The sequence below is a fragment of the Monodelphis domestica genome, chromosome 4 (genome assembly GCF_027887165.1).
Source record: "Monodelphis domestica isolate mMonDom1 chromosome 4, mMonDom1.pri, whole genome shotgun sequence".
In the NCBI taxonomy this organism is placed as follows: Eukaryota; Metazoa; Chordata; class Mammalia; order Didelphimorphia; family Didelphidae; genus Monodelphis; species Monodelphis domestica.
The window spans coordinates 244076411-244095402 of record NC_077230.1 but is presented as its reverse complement, the minus strand read 5'-3'; the positions used below and the strand labels follow the sequence as shown (position 1 = coordinate 244095402).

The window sequence follows — 18992 nt, the reverse complement described above, 5'->3', positions numbered from 1 at the left end:
CATCAAGATCTATATGATGAGTTGTCAAATGTGTAAATTGATATCTGTGATGACAGACAAGTCCTCAGCCTCTCTGTTTCCTAATCTGTAAAGGAAAGGGGTTATATTAGATCATTACTAAGAGTCCCTTCCCAAATCTTGGGAGTTTGTGATCTTGTGTATCAGAGGGGGTCCTAAGATGCATGCCCAAGGCATCATTTTTTTCTTGATATGAATCTCAGTCTACAAGTATAGGAAATATAATCAGTGGGATCAGCATAACCATTCTGACCACTAGAGAGTTAAAAGAAACTTTTAATTACACTGAACAGATACTACGTTTGAATGTCATCAGTATAGAAGAATTTGAACTCCTTGAAGTCACTCCAACCTGGAGTGACTACAATGCTATTATTACTACATACTACTATTCATTTGTGAAAAGTTATTTTTCCATGCCAAGAATGCTGAGTATCACAGGAAAAAAGTTTGATGTCTTCTTGAAGAATTACCTTTGCCCTCTCAATCCTATGTCTCCCTATATCCAGACTCCCTCAATCAGTCCTTAGTCTATCCTTAGTCTGTCCCAGAGGCACTACTGTACAACATACCAGCAGAATATACACAGATAACAGTCTATACACCATATGGAATACATTGAGTTCAGTAAACAAGCATTTCTTAAGTGCCAGCCACTATAAGTGCTGAAATATTTAAAAAAAAAAGGAAAAAGACAGTTTCTGCCCTCTAGAAGCTCAATTCGAATGGAAGAAACTAGATGCTTGTTTACTGAACTCATGTGTACTGTGCAAATGGTAATCTTAGAAGCTAGACACTAGGAGCAGTAGAGATCATAAAAGGCCTTCTGCATGGAAGGGGTAAAATTTATGGTTGTACTGAATATTTAAGTGTTGGTTGCCAGGGATTTAATTACTAAATCCCAATGAATTACTCAAGTCAGAGAGAGAGAGAGAGAAAAAGAGGGGGGGGGGGAGGGGAAGAGAGGGAGAGGGAAGTGACTGCAGAATTTAAGGGCAGTTCTTTGTGTCACTTCCTGCGCCTTACATGTACCAATGGTGGCTTAAACTTAAACTTTTTTTTTTTAACCCTTACCTTCCGTCTTGGAGTCAATACTGTGTATTGGCTCCAAGGCAGAAGAGTGGTAAGGGCTAGGCAATGGGGGTCAAGTGACTTGCCCAGGGTCACACAGCTAGGAAGTGGCTGAGGCCAGATTTGAACCTAGGACTTCCCGTCTCTAGGCCTGGCTCTCAATCCACTGAGCTACCCAGCTGCCCCCCTATTTGGACTGCCCAGGAGGCAGTCAGTTGTTTCTGATTTGTCACTTACTAGCACACATGGGTCATAGACCTTCTTCCCCCACACTTAATCCTTAAGTGGGGTATATACATTTCTAGTGGCTAAAATTATAAAGAATAAGTAGGGTGGAGTAAATCTCAATTTCACATGCAGAAGGAGGGACTTGATCTGGGAAACTAGGAGGGAGAGTATTCCAGGCATGGAGGATGACGTGTAGAGTGAGTGGAAGATAATAAAATACAAGGATACTGCAAAAGTAGGAGGGGTCAAAGTTGTGAAGGGCTCTTAAATACCAAAAGGAAGAAGCAGGTCAGAGATTTAATTTTCCCAGGAAAAATTAGCCATAGGTAGTACAGAAATAATGATTTTTAAAAAGAAAGAATATTCCTAAATTGTCATTGTAAGCACTTCTTAGTCTGGTCTTTTCCTTTTTTCTCCACCATGCACTCAGTTTCACTTGAGATAATTGCTTTTTGTCCTACATTTACTAAATCACAAACAAGGATGAAGGTAGTGATGTAAAATCCATTGCCAGGTATACTGTTAAATCCAATTTAACACGTATACTGTTAAAGGGTAAAAAAAAGCCATCTACCTGCAATCCCACTCCAGGCCCTCTCCTTGAACTTAATTATTCCACTGCTAAGGAAGATATGGGGAAGCTCATCTTCCATTGTCTTTTAAGACATTCCTTTCCAGTTACCTTTCTTCCTTCATTAATTCCCCATTAGTGAGAAAACAGGCACATTCAGGCAAGAAAAATAACCCCAACTCCTTATTCTTACAGAAGATAGCGGTGGTTCTTTTAAAGCAATGATAGTGTTTTTCCTCTTTCAACTTGAATTTTGTCAGGTCATTCTTTCGTATTACTACCTATTTATTCCTAGGGAAACAATAAAAGTTGCAAAGTTGTGTTTTTATTTATTTCATTTTACACACAGTTTAAATAGTAGAACCTTACCAAAAAGAATGGATTTTTAAGCATAACTTGATAAATGTTTGTCCATCAAAAAGTACTATTTAAAAAGATCCAACTTTTGATGTATATACACTGGAGAATACCACTTACATACACACATATATTTTTTTTTACAAATATACATATTTACATATATATACATATATATATATAATTTACCCCCACCCTGTTACTAAAATTTTGTTTGCCATATGTTTCCAGATCAAGAAATTTTGCGTAAGTTGGAGAAGGAGAAAATTCTGGTGTTCACTCCATCCCGACGTGTTCAGGGAAGAAGAGTAGTATGTTATGATGACAGATTCATTGTAAAACTGGCTTTTGAATCTGATGGTATCATTGTGTCCAATGATAACTACAGGGACCTGGCTAATGAGAAGCCAGAATGGAAGAAGTTTATAGATGAACGATTGCTGATGTATTCCTTTGTCAATGACAAGTAAGTAATTGAATTTTGAACTTCATGGACAAAAACAAAAAAGCCACAATAGGACACTGCTAACTTATTAGGGACTCGAATTGTTTTTACAATTCTAAAATTAAACTAACAAAAACAAAAAGCATAGTCAAGTTCAGAGCCTAATTTTCCCACTTTATTTTAAGATCAGGACCAACTAAAAGAATGTCAAAACCCTTTTTAAAAAGAATTTCAACCCAAGTCTTCCTGTGACTGTTCTTAACAAATTTTCCCATTTTAGAATTGAAGAAATTGAGATGTATTTAAATGATTTACCTTGTTCATTCTAAGGTCAAAGAGTGACAAAGCTAGAATTAGAGCTGAGTACTAATTTTCATCTGAGTATGCAGGTTAAAAGAATAACACTATATCCTTCCTGCCCTCCTTTTTTGAGGGTTTATCCAAAGAAATTGGGCAATTGAAATATTTTCCCCTATCTTAGCTTTTCCTTGACTTGGGGTATCAGGGGTTCAGGAATAAGAAATCAGCTCATGTAAAGCCCAAGTTTTAATTGTTTCGTCATCAATTTAGACCAAATATTTTAGTATATGTAGCCCTTTTTAAAAATTTTCTCTTCAGTCCTCCCAGTGTTTCCACGAATATTTTCAGATAAATTTCCCTCCACTCTCTATAGCCAGTATCTTGATATGTGATTTCATAATCCTAAGATCTTTTTGTGGGTCAGCAACTCATTGGGTTATTCTCTGCTTCTTTTTCTTTGTTTAGAAAAAGGAGTTTATACTTGCCTGTTATATATTTCACAATGCTAATGTTTATAAAGATCTTTTGAAAAAAATATACACATGTGATATTCTTCCGACGATAGACAGGAGTATAAGTTCATTTATATAGGAGCATTCCTGTGAAATTAAGCATGGTGCCAAAACACTTTATTCAGAGCCAAGATACTTTTAGGTTGTATGTTTACAAAACATCAGAAGAACTAAGAGGGAGGAGGCAATGGGTAATTGGAAGATCTTATCTCAAATAACATTTAGAGGAAAATAAACTTAAGTTCATCTTGATGACTTGTTTGTTTTGCATATGAAAATTGCATTTAGGTTACTAAATATTTGCCTTGCAAAATTTTAAACAAAATAGGTTGGATTAAATCTTAAAATCCCATGGAATGATTTAAATTATTGTTCTGAATAACTACAGTTGGAATTAAGATATTCACTTCTCTCTTAATTGAAATTCTTCCCCTTGTATGTTCTAGGTTTATGCCCCCTGATGATCCCCTTGGCCGGCATGGTCCAAGCTTGGATAACTTTCTAAGGAAAAAGCCTATTGTTCCAGAACATAAAAAGCAGCCATGTCCCTATGGTAATTTGCATTATGTAGACTTGCATTTTGTTAACTATATAACTGTTGATCATTTCTTTTTATTTTAAAAGTAATACAGTATAACTTAGAATAGTCCAATGTTTCTTGGTATGGTGAGATTTTAAAATGTTTTGGTATCTTGGTTCAGCCCCTCATTGAGTTGATCTTTATCAGAGAAAGTTTTATACTTGGCAGCTACTTGTTTATTAACATGGTATTGGATAAAGTCATTCATGAAGAAATTTGCCAAATTAAAATGTGGTTCCAAAAGTCAGATATGTGATCCATGTGAGATTAGTTTTCATTTGGTAGCTTTATTTTTTCTCTCTTAAAAATAAAAAGTTGAATTTTTGTCTTATGCCAAAGCACAATTCAAGTAAATATGATTATCCCATTAAAGAGTGGTTGTTTCTTCCTGATATAAAACCTGACTGGGAGAGGACCAAGGTGGTGTGAGACAGGATTACAGTATCATAGTCACACACTGGAGAAGTGTTTAAATCTATTCAGATTAACCTTCATGATAGGGAAAAATGATGTGTGAATTCTCTTCAGAGAAAAGAAGATACTTCCTAATACATATTATGTTTAGTTCTTGTATTTCTCTCATATTAAATTTGAATGTTCACTTGGATTTTAAAGACCTTTTTTTATGCTTCCTAGTTCACAGTTTTGTTTTTCCTAGGAAAGAAATGTACCTATGGACACAAGTGCAAATACTACCATCCTGAGAGGGGGAGTCAGCCCCAGAGATCAGTGGCTGATGAACTTCGTGCCATGTCTAGAAATACAGCAGCCAAAACTGCAAATGAAGGAGGACTGGTGAAAAGCAACAGTGTTCCTTGTAGCACTAAAACTGATAGCCCTGCTGATGTCAAGCGGGCTACTCCAAAGAGGCAATCAGATCCTAGCATAAGAACTCAAGTTTATCAAGACTTAGAGGAAAAGCTTCCCACCAAAAACAAATTGGAAACCAGGTCTGTTCCTTCTTTAGTTAGTATACCACCTTCCTCTGCCGCCAAACCCCAAAGTACAACACCATTAAGCAATGGCCTTCCGTCTGGAGTTCATTTCCCACCTCAGGATCAAAGACCCCAAGGTCAGTATCCTCCAATGATGATGGCAACCAAAAATCATGGAACGCCAATGCCTTATGAACAGTATCCAAAATGTGATTCACCAGTTGACATTGGATATTATTCCATGTTGAATGCATACTCAAATCTTAGTGTCTCTGGCCCCAGGAGCCCTGAAAGGCGTTTCTCTTTAGACACGGATTACAGAATTAGTTCTGTAGCCTCTGACTGCAGTAGTGAAGGGAGCATGAGTTGTGGGAGCAGCGATTCTTATATGGGCTACAATGACAGGTCATACGTTAGTTCTCCTGACCCACAACTGGAAGAAAACTTAAAGTGTCAACACATGCACCCACACAGCCGCCTTAATTCCCAGCCCTTTCTACAAAGTTTCCATGATCCCTTAACCAGAGTGCAAAGTTACAGTCATGAAGAACCAAAGCATCATCATAAGCCTCCAATTCCCTACATGGCTGTGCACTTGCAGCACCCAGCTGTGGGGGCTCGGTCCAGCTGCCCTGGTGATTATCCGTCCCCGCAGAATTCAGCCCACTCGAAGACGCTACACCTGGGGAGATCGTTGGTGTCCACAAGGATAGACAGCATTTCAGACTCTCGGCTCTATGACAATTCCCCTTCTAGACAAAGGAAGCCTTATTCCCGCCAAGAGGGCCTTGGGAGCTGGGAGAGGCAGAACTATGGCATCGATGCATATGGCTACCGTCAGACATACTCGCTGCCCGACAACACCACCCAGCCATGCTATGAGCCATTCACTTTCCAAAGCTTACCTGAGCAGCAGGACCAGACATGGCGGGTCCCTTTCTGTGGCCTGCCACAAGATGCCCCGAGATACCAGGACAACCGAGAGAAGGTGTACATCAACCTGTGCAACATCTTCCCGTCTGACCTCGTGAGAGTTGTCATGAAAAGAAACCCACACATGACCGACGCTCAGCAACTCGCTGCAGCTATTTTAGTGGAGAAATCACAGCTGGGTTATTGAGCAATGACACATCTTCGAGGTGTTCAGTCGTTGTTTGTTCAGCTCAGATGCTGAGGGAGGTTTGCTACAGTAGCATTTGTGATCTCCTTCTCGGCAAGGAGATTCTCTAGTAATCCCTTTATGTGAAATCCTGTATCATGGTATCTGTATGTATAGCCCCATGCGTTGGAAGTATCACGGGATTCTTTTACCTTCAAACTTGACTTTTTTTTTTAATGTTTCCTTTTTTTAAAACTATATTCACAACTGGAAATTTTTCCAGGTTGGTTTGATAGATGTATCTGTGATCTTTGATAATAATTTTTGGTGCATCAGGGGTTTATATGCAGCACTTTTTAATCCTTGTTTTGTGTTTTATTAACTGGGTGTTTGGCTATCATTTGCAAGAAATTACAATACCTTCAGAAAGTTGTGAGCATTTGACTAGATTAGCAAAATTTTTGTCAAGCCAAGCTTAATTTGAGTCTTTTACAGCTTTTTAAAATTATTTTAATTTGGGGGAAGTGGGCTTTTTTTGTGCTAGAATCATTATTTATAGAAAACAAAGATATAATACAGCACTGACTTTATCTTTTTTAAAAAATGTAAGTTACCAATTTTTATTGAAATTGGCAACAGTATATTAGAGTGACTTACAATACATGGCACTTTTTATTGTTTTGTTTTTATTTTGTTTTCTATTAGTTAAATAGTTGATTTAATGTGATTGATTTAAAGGACAGCAGATGCAATCAATGGAAAACAAATTAGTTTCCATTCCTTAAGTATGGATAAGGCAAAAGCCTGAAAAGTTTCAACTTAGATCTGTGTCATTATCCAGCTCTTTTACACATTCTAGACAACAGAAATGGAATTGAAATCCTAGATTTACATTAAACTGTTGTTTTATGTGTGTGTGTGTCTTTTATTGGCACACAAAAATACTGGATAAAACACCCTTTCACAATATTTCCCTATTTTTAAATGAATCTAATTATTCTCAATGCAACTTTTATATTTAATAAAATATTCAGTTTTCTTGCTATTTATCAAGGCTGACCTGACATAGGTTTTTGTGTTGAGGATATGCAACATTTATTGATACTGCACTATAGGGATGGTGGTGGAGGAAATGTAAATGGTAACTTAAGTTTTTTGTAAGATACTGTATATTTTCTTGAAGGTAGTTTTTTGGCCTGTTATATTATTAGGGCCTGATTCTTGCCACAATAGTGTAGTTTTAGAAACAGACTAAAGTCTGTTCTAGTATTAGTAAGGGATATTTCTGGTTTCAAAGTCATGGGTTTTGCTAGCTCCATTTTTATGGGTTAGAAAGTAGGTTTTGCACTCAGCAGTGTATACAGTTGATTGATATAACTTGGGCTATTGCCTAGCGTTGTAGAATTCTGCCTAGTATAATGGATTATTTCAAGTCAGTCTGCTTTGAGACAGTGCCATAGTTTGTGATTTACTGTTGATTATTCCATGTGCTGCAGTGTGGAGTAAAACCCTGAAAAACCAGAAAGTACCTTTTACTGTTGATACAAATTGTATCTTTTTAACTATAAGAACCATTTTTATTTGTAGACGTAGTTAAAACAAAAATGCGTAACTATGATTAGACTTTTGGGCAACATTTTATCCCTTATTTAATTTTTTTTAAAGAAAAGTAGAATTGAGATCTAGGATAGGGTAGAAAAATAAAAGTAACAATTTGTTTAGGTAATTAAAAATGTCTGTCTCAATTTTATATAATATATAAGTATCTATTAAAATCACTCTATTGGCATTTTTCTTTCTCCTAAAACTTATCTAGTGTGAACGTAATGAAAAATAAAGGTAAAATGCTGCCTGAAATAACGTCCAAGCACCTTTGACTAGGATGACATTTTCACTACTTGTGCGACACTGTGTGTTGCATGGAGTAGGATTTGGGTATACTGTAAATGCTTCTAAAAGGCATTGTGCTTATTGACATATCCAATAATCTGAACCATGTTCAGCAAACCTAATTCAGGAACGTGTTCTTCTATACAGCTTTTACTGTTGTTTTTGAGGGTGGGATCTGCATTCATCTGTACTCAGTAATAACATAGGGGATGCTACGTGAACTCTCCCAAGTGCTATCTGGGAGACACACACCTTATGCACTCATGGAAATTTTTCTCCTTGAATTTGTCGGTCACTATCTGTAGAACATGTTTTAATGTAGAGGCTAATTCAGTGCCAATAACAGGGTTATGTATGTAGATGTTTTTTGTCTTAGTTGTATGCTAATTTTTAAATGAAACTATTCCTCTTAAGTACTACACCATAGTGTAGACATGACTAGCTTAGTGTAGCAGTGATTTTATTTGTGTTTTTGTTTCCATTATTCTTCATTTTAATTAATTTTCTGTCTGCCAAACTTTCCCAGATTGCTTTGAATAGTGTATGAAATGAAAGGTAGATATATCACATTTTCATTGTGATTTTCTGATGTTTTAACAGATTGGTTGTATATTAATGGCTACTTTAGTTTGGCCTCATGGTTTAAACTATAAGAAAGCACTAGTACAGCCCACAACAATGTCCTGAAATGAACAGATCTGGACTCCCTATGCCGATTTCTTCAATAACTAATTGTGAATAAGTTGCAGTATTCTCCTGTCAAGTGGAGCAGTCCTCTTATATTGAAGCATCAGAGTTACTTTGCAGGGTGTAAGAACAAGGGATATTTGGCAATATTTAGTTATTGTCAGTTCTTAATTATCTAAAAATGGGGGGTGGAATTTAGTTCAGGAAGAAATGAAATTCATACCTAACTCAGAGATTCCCCCCACCAGATTTTCATGTGACCCAATTAATTAGTAGCAAACTTAAGTGAGATATTTCACTTTCTCTTACTTTCCCTGTCATAACCCTCTACAGGGTATTCCAGAAGTCCTCATGCACTTGCCAGCTTTACTAGCTAGGGATTCTGGAACACTCTGTAATGAGGTGCTAACTGAGTAGTGAAATGGCCCAGTGTTCACCATGAGGGGAAAGGAGAAGTCTACACTGGTTAGTCATCCCCTGAATAATTGAGAATTGACTATATTGTGCAATGATGTGCTAGTTCATAGTTTTTGTTTAGTGTGGAGGAAGTACCCAGACCATATAGACTGGCCCTAAGTGTTTCCTCATTTTTAGTGTATGCTGTGTGCAGTATCATTTTTATGATCTCGAAATCCTGATGGAGTTCATTGTAGATCTTAAACATTTGAAGGAGAGACGCACCTGTACAAAATGTTCAGTACTTGTAGAATCTCGAGCTGTGTGTTTTTATGTAAATTCATTAATGAAAAATTATAATATAACTTAAAGTGTGAGTACAGATTATATATATATATATATACAGAGAGATATATTCTAAATTAAAGAATGGAAAAATTACTATTGATTGCCAAACGTTGCTCTGATTGAGCTATGTGGCTTTAGGTGACCATGCTTGATGATGACATTTATGGCCACAGCTGAAAGGAGAACAATACTTCTGATTTTGTTCCCAGTATTTTTAGAGAATTATTTTGATAATTTTAGCAGAAACTGTAATTTTAAAACACAAAGAATGCTTAAAATTTTATTGATTATAAAAATAATTATTTAACATGGCTTGTGAGTGTATCTATATGTACATATACAGTAATATATATACATATATATATATATATACACTATTCAAACTAACAAACACACCTCAGAGTTTTGTGATAGTTACTGCTTTTTTTTTTTTTTAAGACCTTTAACAGTTTTCCTGAATGGAGGAAAACATACAAGGCTATTTTGTGAAGTTTTTTCTAACACGCATTTGGCTTTCATCATTTTATATGCCTAGTCTTAATTTCATAACTTCTGGTCAATTTCCCTATCCAAGATAAAGATATTAAATACAAGTAAATGTGTATTTTTCTAGTCATTTCATTCTATTGCCTTGAGGTCTGACCCTATGAGAATTTCTGAATGAAGTGAGCCACAATCGAGTATTTATATTCTATTTATATTCCAGACAAACCGACAGAATGTCATTTTTAATTAACCCTTTGAGGTAAGTGCCAATAAATAAATGAGAAGGAACAATACGTAGAAGAAAGGAAGGTGTTGGTGAAAAATAGAGAACTCTACACCAAGGCTTTTAGATTGGCATCTATCCCTAGCAGGGAATCAGAAATAATGAGGAAATTAGGCATGGAACTCTGGATGTGTTGTTAATAAGAAAGAATTCTATTTCTAGTGCCACTAAAAAGTACCAAAACCTGTTATAGTTGCTGACTTTAATTTCAATGAGGAGATTTTAATGCAGTGCAAGTCACAACTGATCTACTTCCTTTGGCTGGTCATACTGAATTATCAGATCTGTTTCAAGGTTGTTTTAGTGTATGTGTTTTTAACTAGCAGAAATTAAAAGCACTGAAAGTGCTTTGTGTAGAGATTTCCAAAAAAAAAAATACTAAAAATAGTTTGGATGTTTGAGGCATCTTGATAAGCATGCTAGCTTTAATAGTAATGAATGGGAATAGCTTTTTTCTCCTTTGATTTTTAATAGGCCAAAATTCAGCTTTTTAAATAAATTAACATCTACTCAGTTTTTTATGATTATTAAAGGAACTATGATGATAAGTCACATTCATGTCCTGTTTTGCACTTTGCATAAACAGAAGATCTTTTTAAAAAAATTTTTGAGGAAAACAAATCCATTGTTGAAGTTGCACATACTATAGATTTTTTTTCTCTAAGATGTGAAAATTGTGACTAGTGTAACTATAGCTATAATATGAGTGTATTGGTTACATGTGTACATTTTTCTTGGAAATGAAGCATACCTAAGCTTGTCCCTGTCCTAGGTCTTTAATATAGACTGTGCTTGTGGTCCTTGGTGAGTGGTGCTCCTATATGGTCATGAGTAATTTTGAGTGCATTAGCACTAAACACATACTAGAAAATATTCTCATTCCTTTATAAATTGTACTGCATTGTATGTATGACATTATTTTCATACAAATATTAAAATTGTCTATCTACATAAGTTAATAGTTTCAAGTGCATACTGGTACAGGACTTTAGCTTTTCAGCAATGCTATTATTTGTACAATGATCACCTGATTATTTTTCCTCTAATATTGTGTTACCTTCAATGTTTGCTACTTGTTTAAAAAAACAAACAAACAAAAAACAATGTACTTGCTTGTTTAAAGCATAAAAGACTTTTTTTCTCCTTAAGCTCCTCATTGTTTGGGTTCAGAAAAATCAAACTCTTTTAGTCTTGGTTAACATAGTTTTTTTTTAAGTTTTTACTTCTTTAAAACTATGTACCAAATTGTCCCATACTCTGTCCAGGTATTTCAAAATGAATAACAAAATGTTGTTCATTAAAACCTGTGCCACCTTTCCTAAAGCGGGTTGTCTTGGGAGAGAGCCGTTTTTATTTGTTTTTACAATGTCTGTGTTGGATTTATCCCAACCATTTAAAATGTGCAAATATATGTCAACCACCAAATACAAAACACCCCAAACAAACGCCTGCAGACTGTATAAAATGAGGCCTGTTTCAGGTTGTTAATTTCATTTTATCCCTTCTTTGTTTCGCCCCCAAGACATAATTGTGTGCTTACAGATAGAATTTAAGGTTTTCTTATTCAAATTTCTCTAAATGGGAAAATAAGTCAAAGAAGGTATTGAGATGAACTGCCTGATAAAATGGTGTTATTAATTATATTGTTTTGTTTAAGATGTTCTGTACTCTTTTTTTGATGGGATATCTCCAAAAAGCAGTATTTAGATTTAATGAAAATCGTTACCAAACATGGATGTAATTCTGGCATTGACAAAAAAAAATTAAAAAAAAACATACATTTTCCTTATGGTTGGTTGTTTTTATTTCTTTAAAAAGTTGACCGTTTCCAATAAAAGAACATAATGAAGTTGTTCTGTATAAAATCAGCATAATGTGCCTGAACTTAGTATAATTTATTATATTAAAAAGGACCTTTTTGGAGACTGATATTCACTTAATAGAATATGCTATTTTCTGAAGGTCATCATTATCACAAGTGAAGCAAATGCTGAGAAGAACCAGTCGTCTCATAAGATAGGACAAAATCATTTCCTTTCTAATATCGTGCATATGCTTTGTCCAGTATGTTTTGAGTCTCATCCAATTTGATAAACATGAAGCCTTGTCTAGTCAAGCTTATGTGAAATGCCTGATGACAGTGACATCATACTTTCATCAACATGTAAGAGATGGAGACAGGCTATAGTCCATGCTAAGATTTGTTTAGTTGTAGTGGCATTAAAATGGCATTATTTGAAAGAGGTACCCTGCTCCAATTAAACGTGGAATAAAAAGGTATTGGAACATTATCTGAGTAGACCTTCAAGGACAGAAATAGAAAGCAACAGTTAACACTGACATTTGGGACTGGTTTAAGTTAGAATTCACAGCTTCCGAAGATGACAAACCACCACAATAGAGCTCATCTACAGGCAACTCCCAATTATTCCAAGGCTGGTCATCTCTCTATTTCTACTCCCTCCTACCCATCTGGGCCATCACCCTACCTCCTAGCACCTCTCAGTAAGCAGCTTTTATCCTGCTAAGCCTGGGCATAGCCTTAGAGTTTGAATATCTTCCATAAGGATTCTGAAATACAAGGCAATCTAGGCTTAAGTGTTGGCCTTTATCCATATCTGTAAAGGAGAAAATCACCAACTTGGTTTTATTAAGGTAGAAATACTTTTCACATGTGTTCTAGGAATACAGATAGAAGGAAGCAGGTAAAAGAAGAGAGCCACAGATACAAATCTGCAACCCAAGACATACATAAGCTGCCAGAGCCACTGATAGGCATTCTTGAGTAAAACAGGAAATTTAACCTTTGAGCTGCTATTCCTAGGAATGCCCTCCCCACACCTTTTACGCTAAGAATTCTTGGCTAACAGTTTGACCTAAACACTACTCTGCTTGTCTCTAGACTGACTCACTTTTCCCAGAGCCCTTCTTTAAAAAAAAAAAATAGTTTTCTGTGCATCCTAAAACCAGCAAGCATTGCATCATATTCCCATTTTATGGTATTGGGGGAGTGAGTGTGTGTGTGTGTGATGAGATTCACCAGAGTCCAGAAGTGGTTGTGAGATAACTTGCTCTTGATACAATTACATTTTGAGATGACATGTTAAGATTCTAAAGTGTGGTCAGGAAATATGATGACCTTTGTGGTTAACATAAATTATAATATTATATAATAGCACAAGATTTGAAACCACAGGGCCTGAGTTCAAAACTTTTGTCCTGGGTTTACTGAATATCACTGAAGAAATCACCATACCCCCCCCTGGAAACTCAATTTCCAGGACATCCATCCAAAAAAAAAAAAAGTTGATTCTTTCTAAGCCTTTTCAGCTGTAAATTCAATTAGCAAACCATCAATTAATTGAAAATCTGTCAGAACTTCCATTTCTTTTGTCTCTCATTAATCCTTCAGGCTACCATATACCTGTGCTTTTATAAACCTTTAAAATGCTAAATCAATGAAGTATTATGCTTTTGCATTCCCAACAAAATATGAGTAGATTAGACTACTTCGTTCACAAAAATAAATTAGATTGTGTAGTTTATACTGATATCAAGTGAAAATGATCAATTATATCTGCATATCCTACATTGGTGTCTCCTAACTTTTGGTGCTTCTGTTCCCAGAGGCAGGGAATGGACAAAACCCTTAGAAAATAGATGTTTTCAATTTATTTTTAACAAATCCCCACTTGAATATGATGGCCTTTCCTCCCTCCAATTAAAATTTCTTTGCATAAAAGGAAGAGTTTATTATTTAGGATATCTTGGTTATAATACAAATTAACTAAATTCCTGGAGACTGAGAGGCAACTTCGTAACTATACACCCTTTTTTTTTTTCTTAGATTCAATCAGTTTGCAATTACTTGCATTTATTTTTTGAGGGTATTCTAAGGATATCAGGAGGTAACAAATTTTCTAATATTTCTACTTGGTGACCTTATAAACAATAGCACACAATGTTAAGTGCTTGGAGAAGGTATAGATACTTGGTTTCATGTAGTCCCAAAGCTACTTTTTATAAATCCCCTTTCTACAGTAGAACAAAAGACCTTTTTTTAAAAAGATAACTAGAGTCATTAAACACTTTTTTCTAGAGTTTCACTAGATTCAAATTCTCATGTCTTCTCAGTTAAATTTTGGCATTATTGATTCTTACAGGTATACTTTAATATATTTTCAATTCTGAACAAGACAGTTTCATACTTAAATGTTTCATTTTTTTTTAAAAATGTTTAAATCAAATGTTTCATTTAAGTATTATTTCTACAGTGGTAGGGGTAACTTTGTTGATACTACATACCATAAACAATATACAATGCAGGTTGAATATGGACCCATTTCTACAATGGTTTTGCAGTAGGGACAAGAAACACAAATTGTGATCGTCACTTAGTGAATATTTAACTACCATTTCTTGTATTTTATTTTCTTTAAAATAATACTGTATTGAAGAATGGCTTTATGTAACTATATAAATTATAGGGTAAAAAGTTCTAAAAAAAGAACTGATGATAGGCCTTAACATGAGTCCTGGCATTTTGTTTCCCCTTGAAATAAATGCAAGTGATATCTTTTTTATAAATTAATTTTTAGGCACTTAACTAGATTATAAAGGTTCAGGATGAAAGGAGAAGTCAGTAGGTAAGGTTTCCTGGGCAGACCCTCTCTAAGTGATGATAATAAGTTACTGAATTATGAGTGCTGTCTCTGTCTCTCAACTTCAGTCCCTTCAACTCTTCATACCCACAATATCCAATCAAGTGTCCTCTTGGCTGATAGCCCAACCCCCCTTCCCCCTCCCCCACCCCATCCGGCCCTCCCTGCCTCCCCCTGGAGTAATGCAGCCTTCTCCTGTTCTCTAGCTCTCAAGGCTCTTCCCACTCCAGTAGTCTTCCACACAGTTGTCAAAGTGATTTTCCAAAAGTGTAGGAAATGTGACCCAGGCCTGTTATCTCTAAACTCAAATGTAAATTATTCAGCATTTAAAGCTCTTCTTGGCTGCTACCTATCTTTCTTGCCTTCCTAACACCTTCCTTTCCACACATTGGAGCCATATGTCCTACTCACACCCCAAGCTAACTCCCATTTCTTTGTCTTTGCACTGGTTGTCCCTCATGCCTGGGATGTTCTCTCTCCTGGATTCTACCTTTTGGAATCTCTGACTGACTTTCTTCAAGCCTCAACAAAAGGAGGCAGCTGGGTGGTTCAGTGGATTGAGAGCCAGGTCCAGAGATGGGAGGGCCTGGGTTCAAATGTGACCTCAGACACTTCCTGGCTGTGTGTCCATGGGCAAGTCACTTAACCCCCATTGCCTAGCCCTTACCACTCTTCTAAAAGATGGAAGGTAAGAGTTTTAAAAAAAAAGACAACAAAAATTCAACCTTTCCAAGGAGGGCTTCCCTAGCCTGTTCCCCCCAAGCATAGTCGTTAGTGCCTTCCCCTCTAAGGCTATAGCTACAATGTAAGTATCTTATTTACATACATATTCATATTTGTTTTACATGTATAACTATATATATCCTTATATAAGTTTTTTGTATATTAATATTTTTATAAACATACACACATAAATCAATATGTAAGATCCTTGAGAGAAGAGAGTATTATCTTTTTTTCTTTGCACCCTCATTGCTTGGTTAAGGAAATTGTAAGAATACTTAATAAATTCAAATTTATTAAAAAGTAAACCTTAGTCATGTATCTCCATTCTGATCAAAACTAAGGTTGTTTTTGAAATTTACTCACCCTAACCTATAAGCTAAGCCCTCCAACATCTTTATCTCTTCCAAAATATACCTTTCCTTTTCATTGGTTAATCTGTTACTGGGGTTTGTTTTGTTGGGGGATGGGGGTGGAGAAAGTTTTTTAAAATAAAATTTTAATGATATCTTGTTTTTATGTCAACCAAATTTCCAGTTGTACATCTCACACCAAGCCTTCCCACCAGGGCATCTATAATACTAATAAAAATAAAAAGAGGAAGATAAATAGTTGCATAAATCTTACTGAACCTATTGAAAAAAAATCTGACATTACTTGCAGTGTTCCATCCCTTGTTCCTCAAAGAAACAGGGGGAGGCATGTTCTCATCTCCTGTCTTTGGGGCCAAGCTTTGACATTTTATTTGTGAGATATTCAGTTTCAAATGTTTTGTTGTTCTTTGCATTTGCAATGTAACCATCATAGATATTATTTTCCTAGTTCTGATTATTTACCTACTCATGTTTGTTTAGGTCTTCCTATGCCTCCCAGATGTTATCATGCTCATTATTTTTCATTCCATCACCTTTTTTTGTTCCTCTTTCCTATTCTACTGTCTATGCCCATTTCCCCACCTATACCTTAATAGAAATTAGTAGGGGCCAGCTACATGGCTCATTGGTGTTTAGGAGCAATTTGTTTCTTTCACTAGTATCTTTTTTTTTTATCCTTACCTTCTGTCTTAAACTGTAAGATTTAAAATGGTTGATGTTGTAAACTGTAGTGAGTTAAAATGGTGGAAGATATAAATTGTGATAGATATAAGAGAGGGTGAGTAAATTGTGACAGCAGAAAATATGTTTCACTACAGTGTCTTGGTTTTTAAATAAAATATAAGGTGGTCACCAGGGAAATATTCCCAATTATTCAATATGCCTAAGTCAACTGGGTTTTATAGAGAATTTAATTAATAATACAATGAGTAATCAAAGAAAGAGAGAGAGAGAGAGAAAGGAAATAAAGTATGAAGGGCCTTAAGCCAACATGGCCTAGACCTGAGTCTTAAGAGAGAGAGATCAGTCAGTTAGTCTTTTATCACTCACCACAAGGTCTGTTTAAGCAAGGATTCTAGGGACACCAGGCCAGCTCCATCTAAGCTGATTTCACCAGAGAGAGTTCTAGCCAGAATCCTCCTCAAAGAGCCTTCCAGCCAGAGACTGTTCCAAAGGGCCTCTCTCCAGAGCCTCCAGAGGGACAGAGTCCCCTCAAAGGAGCTCCAGCGAGACCTCCTTAGAGATTGTCCTCCAAGAACTTCCCTTCTCCAGAGCCTCTCTCAAGAGATTCTTCCCAAGTGATCCTCATCAGAGATCCTCCAAAAGGATTTTTTTTTTCAAGAGATTCTGCTTTTTCTTATATAGGGGTTTTTCTCCTATGTCACCTCCCCTAAGTCCTTACATCTACCAATCACTGTAGATGTTTTCCAAAGGACTGCTCATCTGAATTCCTGCTAAGTCGACTAATCTCCTCAGTAAATCTGAACCAGAGAAAACACAGCTGAGTTGACTAATCTCATTAAGAGAGAACTTGCCCGACCCTTTTAGGTACCTAGCATCCCATTGTATCAATTCTAAAAAACAGGCATGGCTCAAAGAACTCCTTGCCTTATTATAAGCATGGGTCCAAGTACTTTCATTGTTTAGCAAGGAGTTTTCTCCCCTAAAGCAGTCTTAAGTACGGGTGGAGTAGAGGTCCTCCCATTTCTGATCCTGGCAAGTTCTCACATCAAAATGGGGAATGTTTCCCAGTAGGGAATTTGTTCCAATGGAGGATTCTTCAATGTGGAAATTTTTAACATTCACAAGTCTGAGAAATTTCAAGATTTACAAAAATCAATTCTAAATATCAGATCCAAGGCAGAAGACTGGCAAGGACCAGGCAACTGAGGTTAAGTGATTTGCCCAAAGTCACACAACTAAGAAGTATGATGTCAAATTTGAACTCAGGACCTCTTATCTCCAGACCTTTTTATCCAGTGAGCCACCTAGCTGCTCCTTTCCCTAGCATTTCAGAGTATATTTTTTCTGCTTCCTGAGTAGAGAAGTTCTATTCTTTAACAGAGTTAATAGCCATAGACAAAGGGTCATGCCACTACAGTGTTGTGTCCCATGATTGGCCTCATACTTTTGAGGCACCATGGACAAACCACACTTGCCCAGAGGAAAGTGATGGGGAGAGAGAGTGGTTCTGAAAGCCTTGGTCAAATGAGAAATAGTGGAGATGTTTATCTTGGATAGAAGACATGAGGAGATGGCAGAGGGAAATGATAGCATGAAAGGCATTGGGTAGAGGAGAGCGACATCTTCAATAACTTGCATGCTCATCTAAGACCAATTTGGGGGAGTTGCAGGTAACAGTTGTGGGCTTATTATAATGAAACTATTAATTACAGCAAAGGAAAGAGAATTAGACTGAAGTCAAACAACCTGGCTCTGCCACTTAAAATCCTAGGATTTAAAGGATAAAGACCTTAGAAACCATGCAGGAAGTTCCATCCTCTTTTTTTTTTTAAGTAGATGTAGAAACCTGAGTCCTGGAGAGATTTAAGAACCTTGCATGATCCTGAAATAAATGGTGACACATCTTGTTTTTAAATATTGGGTTACAATGCACTTCATTTTTAGACTTGTTTTCTGAGGTGCCACTTAAATTTCTCTGAGACTCCATCTTGTCATCTGTAAAGTGAGTATACTTGCTAATTTTGTAGTTTCTATGTAAATAAGGACTGCCATCCTTTGATAAGGTAAAGAAGTGGTCACTGAGAGTATTCAAAGAAACCAAAATGGAGGTAGTGGTTCTGGTGCACACTGGGTGAGGTGATCTGAATTCCTTTCTGGCTTCAGAATCTAGGATAACCCTCATTGGGAACGCTGTAGAAATCTGAGGAGGAAAAACTTGGATGAAAAATATTTTCTGTCTATATTAGGTCATTTAATTGTGTAAACAGATACTGCACATCAGCAGTGAGCTACAGAGTGTTAGATTTCACTGAGAAATGAGGCACTATTCTGGCTAGCCCCCATG

The 18992-nt window shown here is 36.2% G+C and overlaps 1 protein-coding gene across 4 annotated transcripts in view; it reads left to right on the top strand.

The window, feature by feature from the left end:
* The window catches only part of ZC3H12C (zinc finger CCCH-type containing 12C), an 88870-nt gene extending 76875 nt beyond the window's left edge, over positions 1-11995 (top strand). For all 4 annotated transcript variants that reach the window (XM_056794432.1, XM_007494870.3, XM_007494871.3 and 1 more), the window contains 3 exons: positions 2477-2711; positions 3949-4055; positions 4741-11995. In XM_056794432.1, the coding sequence (XP_056650410.1) occupies positions 2477-2711; positions 3949-4055; positions 4741-6137 (1739 nt within the window). In that variant the 3' untranslated portion in view covers positions 6138-11995. The remainder of the gene's footprint in view (positions 1-2476; positions 2712-3948; positions 4056-4740) is intronic.
* Positions 11996-18992: the final 6997 nt, after the last annotated feature.